At 34.1% G+C, this 18,427-nt stretch overlaps 1 protein-coding gene across 1 annotated transcript; it reads left to right on the top strand.

Annotated features, from left to right (window-relative positions):
* Nucleotides 1-6,057: 6,057 nt before the first annotated feature.
* LOC120634717 lies at nt 6,058-15,661 on the top strand. Its single transcript, XM_039905490.1, has 2 exons — nt 6,058-6,917; nt 13,155-15,661. Exons 1-2 carry the CDS (start codon nt 6,135-6,137, stop codon nt 13,923-13,925), a joined length of 1,554 nt encoding a protein of 517 aa, XP_039761424.1. The 5' UTR covers nt 6,058-6,134; the 3' UTR covers nt 13,926-15,661.
* The last annotated feature ends 2,766 nt before the right edge of the window (nt 15,662-18,427 follow it).

The following is an 18,427-nucleotide window of genomic DNA, read 5'->3' as shown; positions in this document are numbered from 1 at the left end:
GACAAAGAAAAAAGGGTCGGCAACAAAGACGTTGGGAAGACGAGCTGAAACTTACAGCTGGTCCACTATGGAGAAGGGTGGCACAGGATCGTAAGCACTGGCGAGAGCTGGAGGAGGCCTTTGCCGTGAGGCACACAGAGCTAAGGGACTTTATTTAATGATAAAATGAAATGTAAAAAGTTAATGTAACTCTTCTCTGAAATAAAAGGCTATTTTATTTTTTTTATTTTTTTATTTTAAAACGCACATAACTCAGAAAAGTTATAGGTGCGTGCTGTGATTCGAACTCGGCCCCCCGAAAGGGAAGACAAGCTCCTACCCACTGCGCTATCACAGCTTTGGAGACCAACACGAATTATAACAGCACGGTGGGTCTATGTTTTACAACCATTTAATAAACATGCAGCTAGGTCCGGCATTTTGATGCAGGGGTCTGAATTCGATTCGGGTTTAGACACGGGATATTACGTCATCTATTCACCCTTTGATATCGTGATACGATGACGTAAACTCCAATTAATGTTATAACCTTAACGGGTTAGCCGTTCCCCGTAAAATTGCTGCTATTCTACGAAACAACATGACTCATACAAACATACAAAATAGCATAACACGTCATTTTCATCGAACTAAATCTTTCGAGATATAGTTTTATTTGAATTTAGACTTAAATAAAACGTCGTAAGCGTCTAATATTGCTTGTTCTATTTAAGTTTGAATGTACAGTTATAAATTTTAGGACAAATTGGACTTTATAAAACAGTCGATTGGATTCTATTTTCATTGTGTTTCAAAGTGATTGAAATAAAAATTATACGTTATAGTATCTTGTACCTTTGTACATAGCAATTAAGACTTTGTTTAAATAACAGTAGGGTTTATTTCACAGTGTACGGTTTTAGATAAGGTTTATATTAAAATGTTTAAGGTAATTTAAACGCTATTATTTTGTGTCACATGGTTTATTTCTGTTTGTATTAGTTTTAGTCGATTTCCATGAATGAATGTAGGAAGGAATAGCTTTGGCTTTTGTAGTAAACAAAGTAGTAATATGTATTGTGTGATACATTGTAGGAATTACAGGAAGCAAATAAGTAGTTTGTGATTTTATCTCTTTTTTAACCGACTTAAAAAATATGAGGTTCTATGTTTGTTAAACGATTGTATGAACTTAATATATTCATGATATACATAAAAAACAATATTTGTAACTAAAAACAAATAAATAAATAAGTAACTACAATTATATATATAATATATAAAAATAATATAATAGTTTAAATATGAAACAAACTAATAGCATATAATATTTCTTTATTATAATTTATATATATATTTCTATTGTCTTTTAAATTATTATTATTATTGCTCTGTCGATTAAGGTCAAAATTAGTTTTTATATTCCACTGCAATTAACTGGACTGACTCACCTGTTAATAAGTACAGTCCAAGATGCTAATGATCTAACGTGTTAGGGGTATGGTAGCATCGTAACGGTGGTCTAAATCGCTTAGCGGCACGTCTTTGACGGTAAGGTGGTAACTAGCCACGGCTCTAGCTTCCCACCAGACCAGACCAGAGAAAATGGGACCTGCGCCTTCGCTGCAACAAGAATGTCGCTAAAATACTTTAACTGTTTGAAAGGGTGGTCTCTCTGAATATTGAGTAGAAGCAGGCGTTAACAACCAACCATATAATAACAACTTAACAATTATTCATTGTAGAGTCAACATCTCTTGAGGATGCTCCGGTTTCGGAGCGAAACTTGCGTAGAGTATAGGGATTATAAATTACACCATACAGATTCTTCTGCTGTTCGCGGAGTATAGCAAATTAAGTTTAATTTTCATCAGATCTCTCTGAAGTTTGTTTCATTTTCAACAAGTCCATTTACAAACATATTTTGTAATGTAACCAAAGTATAACAAAAAGTGTCAATTTAGCGTGAAAAATACCTGCCATCTGAAAGCTATCTTGGTGCGTTGCATAAACCGTTATAGTTACGCGAAGATAATTATGGCGCAGTGGGCAGCGACCCTGCTTTCTGAGTACAAGGCTGTGGGTTTGATTCCCACAACTGGACAACGTTTGTGTGACGAACATGAATGTTTTTCAGTATCTGGGTGTTTATCTGTATTTAATAAGTATTTATGTATATCTTTATATATATATTTCTTGTGTGCGTGTGAATATCACTGAACTCCTCCTAAACGGCTGGACCGATTTGAAAGATTTTTTTTGTATGCCTTTGGGTGGCACCCTGGATGGTGTAGATCTACAAATCAGCCCGACAGATGGCGCTGGGGTCCACTAGTTATTCATAAAAATATTCATTAGTCATCTTAGTACCCATAACACAAGCTACGCTTAATTTGGGGCTAAATGGCAATGTGGGATATAGCATTGTCGTAGTATATTTATTTATTTTATGTAAGGTAGTATTGCTTATCTTTAACCGTTCTACAAACACTTCTTAATCGCACGAGAACTCAGAAATTCTACGCTGGTGAAGTATATCTGGTATATCTACTGATAAAGAACAGTTTGCCTCACGGATTTACAATATTAGGGATGTATTATAATTTCCAAACTCCAAACCCAATTCTATTCATTGGCCAAAACCGGGATCGACCTTGACCCTCAGAGGCATTAACTAAAACTATTTTTGTGAAACTAACTTTGTGATAAAAACCCGGCTTTTGTGGACTCTTCATAGACCAGCAGGGATAGAATGCAGGCCATGAGAGGGTTATGTCTAAGAATTATCTAAACAAAAAATACGAGTAACACGTAGATTTGACGAATGCGATTAACCTCGCAATATTAGAGATAGTGTATATGTTTGAATGTTTCATAAGTGCCTGTGATAGGCCTATATGATTTAAGAATTTTTGAATTTGATTTTAATAAAGCTTATCTGTAGCTTTTATTCTAAAGGTCGGTAAATTTAGTTCAATGATCTGGTAATTAATTTACCAAAATTTACGGTCCGTTGTTACGTGATATACGAAGTATACAATTGTATCGAATCATACAAAAGTTTCATCATTTATTGTTTTTATTGGATTTTCACCAGCAGGTGAGTTATGTTACTTAGGGAAGGAAAAATCGTTTTATAAAACAAATAAGTAAACTTCCTTTGTAAAATAACTATTCGTAATTTAAAATGCGGTAATGTTCTAGTAACCTATAAGTATGCAAACGGTCATTATGCTTATAAACCCGAGCAGCCACCCTAGAGTGTATACTCGGAAACACATTTTCAAGTATACACCCTTGGTAAATGATTTAGGGTGGATGGATACAAATAATTATTCTTTTTGAACGTGGCTAGTTGTAGTTATCAGTATAACATTTTCATGAACTCAATATGATCTATAGTAATTTAAATTGTATTGCATTACTGCGAGGTTGTAGGCTACAAGATAGATTTTTTTTAATAAAAGATAACCTACTTCTGAATTTCTGTTTAAAGACATTGTGCCATTGAGACATTTATTTTTGGAAGTTGTATATAGAGGCATTCATCGTGAACACTTCGCTAGCGCGATGCAGGATTTTTGTGGCATTTAGTTCTGTAATGTGGAGACCGCTACATCTACTGAATAAATCTGCGTAACCCTTACGAGTGTACAGGCGTGACGTTAAGATCTGTTTGGTGTGGAGTATAAGGATTGAAGAAATTATAAATTACACCATACAGATTCTCCTGCTTTTCGCGGAGTATAGAATTACGCTTACTTTTCATAATATACCATGGATTACCGCAAAGTAACGCCTACTTCTGTCCAAGTCACATTTAAATAAATTAAAAGTAAAAACACAAAAAAAAGGAAATCTCGAAACGAAATTAGGGCTGTTTTTGATTTCTTTCAGTAATAACTATGGCAATGGTTTACTCAAAAACTATTAGCAGATACAGTATATATACAGAGACAGTAAATACCTCGAAAGCCTCTGAAGTTTTATTTCGGTTTTCATTTACACGTTGTATATGGCACTTTTGATGCGTATATAAAAAAAAGTGGAAATCAGTAAAATCCACAAATACTTCTCGCAAAAAAAAAGCCTCCGATGATACGTACGATCACATTATGCTAATTGTATACGGCGAAATCAAATTGATGTGCTCGCTATGAGTCACATAAATTAAGGACAACTAATGCTATTATCAGCTGAGACGTGGGACATATAATATGTAATAACAAGACTCATACAAACGGCCTTGACTTTACTCATCCTTCGCAGCTTCCTATTAGCGTGGTCCTGTGACGGATCAAAAATACTATTGTCACGAGTACGTAACGTTACCTACACGTTTAGCACGCCGTCATTTAGTTGTTCGATATCTAAATTCTATTGTTTCATCCCTATATATATACTCGTATGTTGGTAGGTCCAAAATTACCTTCAATAATAATTTCTCATTCATCATCATCTTTATATCGACCCATTACCGACCCACTACAGGGCACGGGTCTCCACATAATCGTTAACCCTAGCTCATTGAGCTAGGGTTAACGATTGGTGGACTCCTCATACCTTATATACCTTGAAGAACATTATGGAGAACTCTCAGGCATGCAGGTTTCCTCACGATGATTTCCTTCACCGTCGATGCAAGTGATATTTTTAATTACTTAAAACGCACATAACTTAGAAAAGTAAGAGGTGCTGGGATTCGAACTCGGCCCCGCGAAAGTGAAGTCGAGCTTCTACCCACTGCGCTATCACGGCTTCAATAGCCAATAATTCTTTATTCATGTAAGTAGGCCTATGTATATGTTACCATCATTGATAGGTGAGTGGAAGTAGATTGCTACATTCGTCAATTTAAACCTAAAGCTACGAGGGTTCTAAACAAGCCTACACCAAATTTTGTTAGGTATTTTTTTGTTATAACCATCTTATAGTTAATTAATATATCATGTCTTTTAAAATGTTTAATGACATCTTTCATTCATTTGTCTTATTTTTATCCATAAATTATGTAGTTCCATCTAGTTAGTGTAAGTGGCCCTGCCGTACTAACTATACCCTGCCGTACTATGTCCAGTAGTGTGTGGAAAATAAATAAATAAACTTTAGAGTATTATGAGCGTTACGTGAGGGGAAAGCTATGCCTACAGACTACAGTCTCATACCCTCACTTTTAACCTAGCTAGTAGGTACTTAAACTCGCCATTTGTGAGGCAGACTGCATAAGCGACCTCGATCTCTATATACAGACACTTTCCAAATAAGTGCAGTTGACTTGATGCAATTAAGTTGATCGTGAGTCCTTCCTGGTTCTTTATAGTTTGTAATTCATTTTTGCTTATTACTCAGTATTGTCTTTAACCTAAAAAAATAATCTCCCACCGCTGTTTATTTTCATCATATCAAACCAATACTGGATCACTACAGAGACGTGCCTAGTCCACCACGTTGGCAAAGTTCGGATTGGTGGACTCCACGCGCCTTTGTATTCGTACAAATACAAGAAATAAAAAATCACTGCAATGTAAAACAATTACTTTATTTTGTAGTTCCATTGTTTTATAAAATGCCTGACCGACTCAAAAATACGAGTTTTTTTTTATTTTTTTTAAATAAACAAGTAAATATACTACTACAATTGCAATTATGAACGTATACACAAAATATGATAGATACAACATTAAAAAACATGTATGTAACACACAGAAATAAATTCAAGTTTATTTAATAACAATTTTTTTACAGTAGTTGTAAATACAAAATTGTATTAAAGGACCAATAATTAGTAATTGAATAAAAAAAATTGTACAAGAATTTATATTTTTCAAAGACTTTTATTGTTGTTAAAATCTTTGTTAAAGAAGTATAGCGTAATTTGTGTTTGTTAAATTATATTTTTCAATCTCAACGGAAGCTGTCAACGGATATACTCGAAAATGATCAAAGGTGACTACCAAAACAAATACCAACAAGCTCCAGGCGTCATCTTAACTCTTCCATTGATCCTTATGAATCATCGCCAACCTAGGAAGCTAATGGCTAAGCAGTAAGGTTTTATAAACACCACGCATCGCCCCAACGCCATTCAATTGTATACCGTCGAACGAAACGCGCGTGCGGTTCTGAATTATAACTTGTAACCTTCAAAAATCAACATGTCGGTCGGTGCGTCGCGGGTCGTGCTCTACGTTCTAAACGCTATTTTCACAATATTCGGACTCGCTATCGCCGCGGCTTCGATATGGTTCTTTTGCCAAGTGAACGAATTCACCCGCCTCAGAAACAGTAACCATTATCTGTTGGACTACACCGTGTACTGGCCTCAAGCGATACCGTGGATCTTCTTTATCGTGGCCGTGCTGATCATCGGAGTGTCAGTATGCGGATTCACCAGTGCCAAGAAGAAGAGCAAAGGTCTGCTGACCATGTACGTAACCGCCATGAGTATCGTGATAGTTCTTCTGATCACTGCCTCGGTGATCGCTTTAGTGTTCGCGGACAACAAATCAACGGACGATTTCGTGAAGGACACAGTCTGGGATGTGTACTTCCAATCGAAGAATGACAACGAAGTCGCCGACGCCTTTGGAGTAATCGAGAGGAAGTTGCATTGCTGCGGCGCCGATAGCCCTAGAGACTACAAAAACTGGAAGGCAGACTTCCCAATGTCGTGCTGTGATGTGTATTACCACGGTTGGTTGGAGCCGTATGCCATTGACTGCGCCTTTACGAACAAATTGGCGAATGAAAGACACGGGTGTTCTACGGTAGCGGCGCAGTACGCCAGAATTGCTATCAAGGTCTTGTCAGCGGCGTCCATTTTTACTGCCTTTATTGGCATGATAGCTGTAGCGTTCGCCGTGGTTCTGTATAAAGGACTGAAGATCAGAAACAAGCCGCCGCCCACGCACGAGTCCGAGAGCAAAAAGGTTCTATTGTAAATCTGAGGACTTTTTTTTTTAAGTAAGTGATTTCTTTTTGTGCTGTCACGGAACAAGGTGAGATAGCATTTTTTTCTAATTCACTTTGCATATTGAAACTTAATTTCTGTTTAAATCAAGCCATAACAGTGCACGAATAAATAACAATTTCATATCTATTTTATCATTGCACTTTATTTCAATGATAAATGAATTCCATTTGGATTTGAATATTTTAAAATAAATTATATTTCCGGACGATAATTGAATTTATCGATACATAGTGCACATATTATAGTGTTTTGAAATATAATTTCAATTTCAATAATAATTGTTAACGTTAAAAATGCACTCACTTGTGAAATCTTTTGTCATAGCTGTCCGACGGGAAGCTATTAATTTATGCAGAGGGAATGCGATAGAGCGATAATGTGTATAGCTCTGTCCTTTTCTAACGACTGAGACGGGACATAGTTAATTGGCTACGTGATTTGTCACGTAGGTAGATGTATACGTAGTTCTAACGTAGTGGTTTTCTTTTCCTTAATGGTACATCCGTTTAATTCTTAGTATCAAAGTCTATTGTTTCTTTCTTCAGTTTTTTATGTATCTTTTTATCGGCTTGTATTACATGTCTTTTTGATTACCTCTGTAGTACAGTGGTAAGGTTAGAAATTAGGCAAGGTCTATTTGAGATTTTGTCTGTACCGATCCAAGATAAGTAAATCGTAGTATCGAGTATCGTAGCACCGGAACGTCAGAACGAAATGGGAACTGTCCCTATTGTTTTAAAGCTCTTATATAACAATGTCATATATACTTTTGGCAGAACGTTAGTAAAATTAAAATCAGTAGCAAATTCTGTAATTTGCGACTCTAACACGAGTGGTATTAGGTCCACTTTGCTATGATGTTATACAGTGATGATACGCGAAAGCGACTCCACGTTTGCAAGCGTGCAAATATGCTACTTGGTAGGATGCTTCGGCCGTGGCTAGTGTACACCATACCGACAAAGACGTGCCGCTGATGAAGCTGATTAGTGGATGCTTTTAATTTAACTACAATACCCCTCATAGGAAAGCCCGCTGCCATCTTAAACTGCATGTGAGATTGCAATCAAGGGCTAACGTATCTTGAAATAAAAAAAGAGCTATAAATAGGTGGTCAGTTAGTCACACCTTTAATTTATTAGAGTACTGTTAACACATTTAGCTAAGTATAACAAGTTATTTAGCACAACGCAATTAAATCGATATTTTGTTAATTAATTAATCCCTGTACAATTACGTATGTATTATGACTCCACCCTTTAACTCAATGCTAAGAATTAACTGTTTCAATTAAGTTAATATGAAAATTGTATGGAAAACTACTCACAAACGTGAACTCTTTGTTCCACTTATTTATTAATAACTTTAGCTTGAGCGACGCGTGTGATGAAACTTTTGTTATTATATAAGTGAATGCTTACAGTCATGGCATACTTAGAAAAGGTCAACAACTACTTTTCTAAGTACGTAAAAGCTTCACTAAGCCTTAACAAAGGTAGAAGAACTGTGTCTTGGTATTTTAGTAATACTTTGTTAATTTGAAACTGTTTAGTTAAGATAATTGAAATGGAAATAGATCAAAGATCGTAATTTAAGTTTTAAATTCTATAAATGTTCTAGATTTAATTTTAGAATTATACTGGACCACCGACGTGCTTCACAGAGCACGGTAGGCTCTCGGCCCCGGTTAGTATCACTAAAAAGTGATAATAATAAATAGAGTCCACCCCGCATCAAAGCAGCGGGGGGGGGGGGGGGCTTAGCTTTCCTATAAAAGAGTAGTTTACGTAGTGGATGATAATAATCTCTCTGAGTCATATCCGTGGCTGTTAGAAAACAAACGATAATTAAAAGTACAGCTTAAAGTCATTTAGCAATATAAAAATACATTCTTCTTTACGCTTCATACATTTTTAGACGACCTCTTTGCTTTTTATAGATTCAAGCTTTAAAGAAAAATTTAATATCGCAAATTTCAATAAAGTTAATGGAATATATTGAGATACAATAAGAACGAGTTCTACTTTTTCTTGTACAAAGAAAACTAGTAATTGTATAATGTATCAAAGTAAATACGTCGAGAAAATGTTTCGAGAAAACCGTACCTGTCGCTGACATGGCGCGAAAATAAGTAAATTGCGAAATGTATGTTAAGTGTAGATACACATTACTGAGTCGTCGTACGAGGTGAAACATTTTTGTATAGATGTTTACGCGACATTTTATGGGGCCTAAGTACCTACCGTGGTATAGTAATATCCAAACTTAATATTTAATATAATTTGCTAGAGACTCCCGCGGTTATATGTTAGATATTTCAAAGTTCTATTTGCTTTGAAGCCGGTAAAAAAGGCTGTCTGGATTTGCACGTAAAACATGATAGTTTTTACGTTATAAACATACTTTTGCCAATTTTGTTTTACATAAACTAAACTCATAATGATGGCACTACTTTTTACTTGTCAATTTAGTGCGCTTGCGAGATTTGAGTACAACAGAGTTCAGATATAATATGATATTTTTGCCGCTAGTCTTAAAATCATTTAAATTGTTCCGGAAATAAGACGGCAAATTGATATTAAGTTATAAAAAGTAATTATTTCTGAGTCAGATGCAAACAATGAAAAACTTTGAAGCAATTATTATTTTCATGTCTTGAGTCGTTTGAATAATCAGTATTATTTATATGAGTAGGTACCTTGGTATTCTAAAGTACAATGCTATGATACTATATAATATATATCTTCTTTATAACGCGATTTCAATGATGTTCGTACTTAATTGTATACGTTTTTTCCTGTTTGTGACTCAACGTAGAAGTTTGTCAATATTTCCAGTGATTTTTTTGCACGTGACTTTAAGTTTTAATAATGTATATCTGCACTTCAACATATTGAATTTCGACAGCTAATAACGCATAAACCTTGAATATAAATTGGTTGTTACAAAATCGCACAATCCGAATGTTAAACCTATAAATCTAGATTTGCAAAAGTTTGTTTAGCACAGGATACTAAATCAAAAATAATGTGTCCTCAATAGGATTCGATAAGTAATCTATAGCTACCGTGAAATACTGTGACTAAAATAAAACTATGTATATCAAAAGTAGGGCACGCAACTTTAACGTGAAGCCGTGTTAGACTTTATGTTACATTTTAATGTGAGGTGATAAAAAGAACAATTGTAACTTAAGCTATGGAATTCAAATATTCTAACGTCATTCAAAACTTGAAATATCTTTTGTATCACATTTAACAAATATCAAATTTGACGGCACAAACTTTGCGAAATAATATTTGGTTAAAATACGCTTTTCATTGCACATATTTTTAGGAAAGAGCTATTTTTGGATATATTTAAAAAAAATAGGCTCAGTAAGAGTTAATATAGCGAGACACTATAAAATGTTATTATAGGTAATATCGCGTCGATAACACTTTAATCATTTCCAATATTTGCACAAAAGGAGGCTGTAATATTCTCCGTCTGATATTAAAATGATCTTCATACGAAATTTATTCGAAATTGTAAAGTAGAATACAAAATATTTGAATTTGAACTTTAAGTTCAAAATATTTTATTAATGGATCTTTAATAAGTTTCGCAAGAATCTAAATTATTTTAGAAACTCTTTTTAGAATTAAGTATTCTAATTTTAATTTGTATAGACTGTTGTATTATATTTAATTTTAGGATTTTAAATGTGTTGCGTGTTTCTGAAAATTGGGAATATTTTAATGTACTTCTCTTTCATTATTGTTTGCGAAAGATGACTTTAATATTAAAAGATAAAGGTATATTTTTCTTTGTATAAAATAGTACTATCATAGTGATCATATTTGCAGTAAGTACGTGCTACATGCTGAAAACGTGTTGGATATTCCATTACGTTTAAATATTGCATGTTTATGTTGAGTGAATTCCTCACTTTAGTTTTATAGTTGAATGAAAATGTGCAAAATACACATTCTTTAATTATTTTCTACAACATGTAATGTTGTGTAATTATTTTCATATAAAATTGTACCTTTTCCAAACAAAGAAATAGAAATGGTAACTAGCTTTAATTTCTAAGTTAATGTTTTAAGTGAGTTATATTTTGTTTTGCATTGCATTTGGAGTTTAAAATAATAATTATTTTTGAAATCTTATCAAACCTCTTTTATTGTTGCTTCAAAGTTATAAATGGAGTTATAATTGTATGTATTATTATCAACTATTAGTGGTTGGCTATTTTAGCCATATGGTATTTTGGTTATCAATTTTTAATGACTTTACGCATTCGAAATTGGTATTTCTGTATAAATGTAGGCAATATCGTCATAAATACAGTTAGATTCTCATTCGTTGTTGAAGTATTTCTTCAATATATTCTTGATCGGCTAAGATTCGTTTAGACGATATGGTAGCGTGTTTCATGGAAAATATTTTTAAGTGCGTTTGTCCTTCTTTCACGCATCAACGGAGCAATTGATCGAATCTATTTTTGCCGAAGATAGATTAAGAGCCGGGGAGTGACATAAAGTACTTTGTCTGTGACCTAAAAAAAGTTTGGAGGCTCCGAATACGGTTTTGATTGTTAGGTCGGTTGGTTGGTCCCATAGAATTTTCATCAAATTCGTTGCAGCGGTTTGGTTTTCAAACGTTACGTAATTGGGTATTTCTATGATAGACGAATAGATTGTATTGTGCTACGATGTCGATTCTATACTTTTTCGTAACAATATTATCTATCTATATTTCCCAGCTTAGCTCTTTAGGGGTCTATTTAAAATAATCAAAAACAACTGTAACACAGTACTTAGCCATACATTGCCACTATGGTCGCGCGTTTCGATACTACAAGTTTGAATGAACCCTTGCATGTTATACTCTCAGGTGCAATAGTAGTAAAACGCAAAACCTGTATTGACCCACTAGTAACTTAAACTCGCAGCAAAACTACGCATTTCGATTTTATCTATAAGCCATGGAGGAAAGTACCTGGTCTCCAAGGCCGCGGAAAGCAAAAGTGGGTTCCTACAAGAATGTATGTTCGGTTTTTTTACGTAATGTTACCTTCGAGGCGATGGCATCAGCGTAGACGAAGTATGTCATATAACTGGCTTGGTTGTATGTTAGTTAAATCACGTAGCGTAGGCGATGGCTGCGACTTTACGCGGCGAGTACGATACGACTAAACGACACAATATGACTATGACGACACGTAGGTATCACCAATACTGAAGCCGAATACGTTTTCCAATGCCTTGACTGTTAGTTTTCAGGTAAGCAAACGTCGGTCGCATCGGCGCAAGCGTAAACCTAGATTTTATAAAATACGCTGTGTTTTAACATCTCCATATAACAGTATCTATCTAACAGTTTAGCGTAAAAACTTTCACCAAGGGTAAAGTAAAAGTTTTATTTTCTTATATAATATGCATTTTTATATATAATATGGTAGGTAATATTATTGTTTTTGGTAGGAAGATGAAAAACCAAGGCTTAAGTAAATATAACGTTATGATTTTGTGTTATAAAGACAGCTTTATAGTGACATTGATTGTGTAATTCCCATGTCTATTTAACATTATATAGATGAAATTATAAGTTTGAAATTTAGAAACACGTAAATTCTGAGTTTGTAACTGTTTGAAATTATGTATTTGATTTGTGTGTTACGTAGATATGAAAGTACAATGAAATGTGACCATTAATTGTCAATTTATTAACCTGAGGAGCTATGTAGAGTATGATCAGAAGCATTCTTGAAACATGCCATGAAATAAGTGTTATTTAAACTATCAATACTTATAATAATAATTTCCAAAATGCGTGTTGCGTTAAATTGTTTGGGGTGGCGTGTTATAGGTATGTTTCGCCTTTATTATTAAACAAAACATAAAAGTGGATGACTAATATACAAAAACATTTGTCGTAACTAAAATCTGTCGCGGAAGAATTTCCGCTGCGTAACGAATAATATGTATCACTTATATTTACCAAACGGCAGGAAGTTAATCATAATCAAGAAATCTTAGTCACCGCCTCTCACTATGCAAATAAGTAGATATCGTGTCGCACCGTGTAAAACCACCCGATCTTGAGGTCCGAGCAAGCTGCTCGCGAGTTTATAAAACTAGTCGCGCCCATGCTGCGTTTCTCACTCTATCGCCAACGATCCTTCACGCCGGTCGATACCTGATTACGCGGAAAATTAAAGATGGCGAAGGAAGAGCTTATCAAGGGAGTGCTTTATGTTGTGAATGTTATTTACGCGGTGTTCGGATTCGTGACGGCAGCGACGGGGATCTGGTTTTTCGTGCAACTTTCCGAATTTGTCGCATTGAGAAACAGCAATCACTATTTATTGGATTACCGAGTCTATTGGCCCCAAGTGGCGCCATGGTTTTTCATACTGCTCGGACTTTTTGTGATGATGGTCGCCTTCTGTGGATGGTGCGGCGCCAGCAAAGAGAGTAGAGGCCTCCTGGGGACGTACGGGTTCTTCCTGATCCTAATCATCCTCGGACAGGCGATCTCAGCTACCCTAATCTTCGTGTTCGTTGATGGAGAGGATACTGATAGATTCATAAAGGATACAGTTTACGACGGATACTACAATTCCCAATCAAACCCTGACGTGTTCAAAGCTTTTGGAAGGATTGAACGGAAGCTTAAATGCTGCGGCGCTAATGACGCTCGTGATTATAGAAGCTGGAGAAACGACTTGCCCCTGACCTGCTGCCTGGACAGCTACTACCGAGCGACATGCGACTTCACCGATAAGGAAGCCAACGAAAGACTCGGCTGTGCTAAAGTGGCGTCTGTTTACACAAAGATTATAAGCTCTTCCGTTGCCGGAGCTTCTTTACTAATATGTTTAGTGGAGATAACAGGGGTCATTCTCTCTTGGAAGCTCTTCAAGTCTCTGAGGGAAGTGGAACATTATATCACGGAGAGAAAGGAGGGTGAAACGGAGTGCTAATTTTAAGGTAAAGATAACAAATCGGTTGTTTAGACCATGTTTGGATGCGACGCATTGTTCGGTGTTTTGCAATAGTTTAGTGTGACGATATTGAACAATCGTTTGTAAGGTCGACTCTACGGTTGAATGGTTGATGTTTGAATCTCATTGTATGTATTGTGATGGTACTATCGTGCGAACTCTCCCATATTCTAACATACATTTTTTTTCGGGGCCGGTGTCTATTTGTTATAACGCTGCAAGTATACAAGGTACGGTATCAAGTTGTTTTCCATAATGCATAGGAATTTCAATTATAATGGATGCCATTAAGTGACGTCATAAATAATTCAATATGGCGGACAACAAGCGCCGTTGGCCATAACATTATTAATAATTACACATACAATTAATACTTGCTTGACAACCGTCATAATAGTATCTTAATTGATGTGAATTCTATAGTTTTTTTTTTGTGTAAAATTGATTTAGTTTTTGTAGAGGGAGTAGTTATTAATTGTTCAATTTTGAGTCGATCTGCAATCAGTATAGGTGCTTTATTTTGTTATCTTTAGCCAAATTTTACCACCGATGTCCGTACGTTGAAAGGCCTACACGTGCGCATACAAAAATCGATTTTAAGTTTAATGCGATAAGAGTGTTTTAGGTTACCGCGATTTTCCCGCCCCGACACGAAGTCGAAGCCTGAACAATTTTCATAGTCCTCAGAAAGTTTTCTACTTTATCATGGCATTGTTTGTATTTTGAGAATAAATTCGTTTCCTTTTTGGAAGGAAATTTGAGAAATTTTATTCTTGTGAATTTAGCCTAGTTTCTGACATTCCGTAATTAATTTCTTATATAAACGCGTTACCACTCGTGTCATTTTAATATTAATTGCTATTTTATTTTATGAAAATTATATTTTATCTTATTTTGTGCATGTATATTTTGCTGTTCTATTAATTAGGTGGTATATCTCAAATTTATTTACAATTTTAATTTAAGTTTTATCGAATCTTATTTTTTATTATAGATTTTAAAACGAAGGGTTGGAAACAATTACAGTTCAGTATTTATATACTTAGTTTTATATAATTTTTATTCTGACTCAAACTTTGGATTGTGGACAATGGACTATATTTTTGTGACAAAAGAACATGTTTTTGACATACTTGATGATGACTTGTGACAGTTTATGAAAACGTCTTGACAGATACTGAAGTAATTTGGCAGCTATGACATTTGCCTCACCCGGGTCAAAGATCTTTTCACTTAACGCCCAGAATCGTCTTAATCATTAATTTCCTCCTTAGCTCGTGAATCATTACCTGAACTGACTGACTCACTTATAACTCAATTGTAGAATGTCTCGTGACCTCGAATGATCCCCTCCACATGTTTTGTTGTGGATCATTGCGTAAGTTTGAATGGTTACATACAACCTTAAGGTTGTAGTAGGTACTTGAATACTATGAGAAAAATTTGACCTCGACTCGATTAGATATATGCCTCTAATTCGATTTCACTTAACCAATTTTACCAATGCGAGAACCGTGGCTATGTTTGATTTTTGATTCAATTGTGGAGACTTTTGTATTATCTGTTCAGATTATGATTTTAATACTTTCCACAGAAATATTATGTCTGAATCGCCTCCATTTGCAAATTGTTTTTAAAATACTCTTTTCAATGGCATTTCAATCTCAATTTTACAATTTACCTAACTATTTCCTAACTCCAATATGTTTATTTCTTGTTTATAATACAAAATTAAGTATAATTTTAATGTATTTTTTTTGTTTTATGCAAAAAAATATTCATACTTTCTTGATACATTTTTTTAAATATAAAAAATATTTTTTTTCATTTAATTGGAATATTTGTATTGGAAAATAAAATAATTACCTTATGTTTCTTTATTCATACAAGAAAATTGAACTGTAATAAAAAATTCCACTTGCACGAACTGAACGGGCAGACAAAGTAGCTTATTTAATATGTAAAGACATGTTTGTTTACTATATCGCCTGTCGTAATCGTTTGCGTAAGGCCTTCTAAGAGGACTATTGATGGCATAGGTGGCGTTGTCGTCACGAAACACGTTTCGAAATATAAAAATGTAGGCCAACCAGGTGTTTGTAAATGCTATAGGTTTGCGAAATATATTTTTTGGTATACACAAATAAAATGTTAATTAATGGTGCCATCTGTTTAATGCCTTTATTTGTGTAAGTTATTGTAATTTGTTGGTTGTAGTCTGGGTGCCTTTCGAATTATTGCCTGTTGCGTGTAAGTAATTTATTCAAATAAAAAAATAAAAAAACAAAAATAAAGTTTTATAAAAAATTAATTCAATAAAATGTTTAATTGATTTACTATTTTTATAAAATAGGTCGAACTGCCGTAAATATGATGAAATATTAGTTATATATACTCTATAACTAATATTTCATCATCTATATATACTCTTAAACTAGAAGTACAATATTATATTCCCAATATCTCCGTCTATATCATAATAATATATTTTAAATCTATAATTATTATTTAGGTGTATGTAAAAAGATTTCCGTCCTTTTTTGTAACGCCATTTTGTTTACATTTAAAAATAGAATTCTGTGTAACTGTTATTCATATGCCAAAGAAATGTGTACAAATGTAACGCATTCATTTACCTGAATAATTAAATAAAAATATATAATGAAAATACATTTTTTTGCATGCAAAAAATTCTTATAATCTATGCCTAGAATATATTAAGATATATCACACCACAGATTTAGATTATATTTATAAGTATTTTTATACGATAATAATAATTTTATATTATAAAGTAAATTATAATAAGTCGAAACTAGTCTTAAGTCGTTCATATAATTATACAAAGAGAATAAATTTAATAATAAATTTTATTGAATCTCATTGGTTCTTTTATTTCTATAATTAATTGAAAATTAATTTTTATTTACAAATCTATCTGAGATAACATATTTGCTTTTTTTAATTTAATTTAAATCAGAGACGACTTCGTTTTCTCTAGTGCAGTAGTGCTGTGGTCTTATGAGTTGAAATCCCGGGTTCATTTCTCGGCAGAAGCATACCAGAGTTATTTTGGTCTGGTGAGAAGCTTTGGCCGTGCCGAGTTATCACTTGATAGGGGTAAAATAGTTACCTACTTATGCCAGTACCCCCAATAAGCTTCCAAGCGGCAAAGTACTTATAGATTACATATTATAGATACGCTAACTACAGTGGGATGGTAAATGGTGGGAAGTAATGATCCAGTCAAATTAAAATTCAAAATTTCTTTATTCATGTAGGCCTATCACAGGCACTTATGAAGCGTTCATACATAATTGTTTACATAATTGTAACGGGATGGTGATAACTTCGTTCGCCAACTTAAATCTAAAGCTACGAGGGTTCCAAACGCGCCCTGGTCTAAGAAGAGCCCACAACAAACTTAGCCGGGTAAATTTATTTTTTTGTTATCACCATCTTCCAGTAAATTTAAATTAAGCTATGAAGCTAGAGCAATTCACACCCAAGCTTTTTTATCGTTTAAATAATCCTTAATGTTATAATAGGATTTTTCTGTAAGCTTACGTTTTATATAAACTTTGAACTTATTGAGAGACAACTCAAAGATTTCATTTGGTAATTTGTTATAAAATAATATACAATTGCCCTTGAATGAATTTGCAATTTTTTGTAGCCTAGTAAACTGCACAACGAGTTTATTTTTGCTTCTAATATTAATATTGTTACTTTTTAAATTTTGATATATTGTTATGGACATAAATTAAATTTTCATATATGTACTGACTATGCACCGTCATTATTTTAACTTCTTTAAATTTATCCCTTAATGACTCTCTTGGGCCCATTTTATATATCGCACGAACAGCCCTTTTCTGCAGGACGAAAATAGAATCTATATCAGCAGCATTACCCCATAATAAAATGCCATAGGACATAATGCTGTGAAAATAACTAAAATAAACAAGCCTAGCAGTTTCTATGTTTGTCATATGACGAATCTTTTTTACCGCGTATGCTGCAGAACTAAGTCTGTTCGCTAAATTATTTATATGTGGGCCCCATTGAAGCTTAGCATCTAAAGTTATTCCTAAAAAGATTGTCGTATCCACCAAATCCAACTCCTCATTATTAAGTTGTACAATGGTTTTTACTTGTTTAACATTCGGTAGTGTAAATTTAATACTCTTCGTTTTTTTTCCGTTAAGAGCTAAGTTATTAGCCTCAAACCATTGTACTACTTTAGCGAGACATATGTTTACATCGTCAAGATTTTTTTCACGACGTTCAATTTTAAACATCAATGATGTATCATCAGCAAACAATACTATCCCGTGATTGTCCTCAGCTAGGTAAGGAAGGTCATTCATGTAAATGAGGAATAGGAAGGGTCCTAATATAGATCCCTGGGGGACACCAATTTGCACAAATGACCCGTTAGACCGCTTTCCGTTCACGTCAACTTTTTGAATTCTATCATT

This window comes from Pararge aegeria, chromosome 25 (assembly GCF_905163445.1).
Source record: "Pararge aegeria chromosome 25, ilParAegt1.1, whole genome shotgun sequence".
Lineage (NCBI taxonomy): Eukaryota > Metazoa > Arthropoda > Insecta > Lepidoptera > Nymphalidae > Pararge > Pararge aegeria.
The sequence above is the reverse complement of the archived record's forward strand: the minus strand, read 5'-3'. Positions and strand labels throughout refer to the sequence as shown.

Bases quoted from the DNA above. Each gene is read 5' to 3' on its own strand.
- LOC120634717 (XM_039905490.1), top strand. From the start codon at position 6,135: ATGTCGGTCGGTGCGTCGCGGGTCGTGCTCTACGTTCTAAACGCTATT. The intron at 6,918-13,154 runs TAAATCTGAGGA...TTACGCGGAAAA, and splicing joins AGAGCAAAAAGGTTCTATTG to TTAAAGATGGCGAAGGAAGA.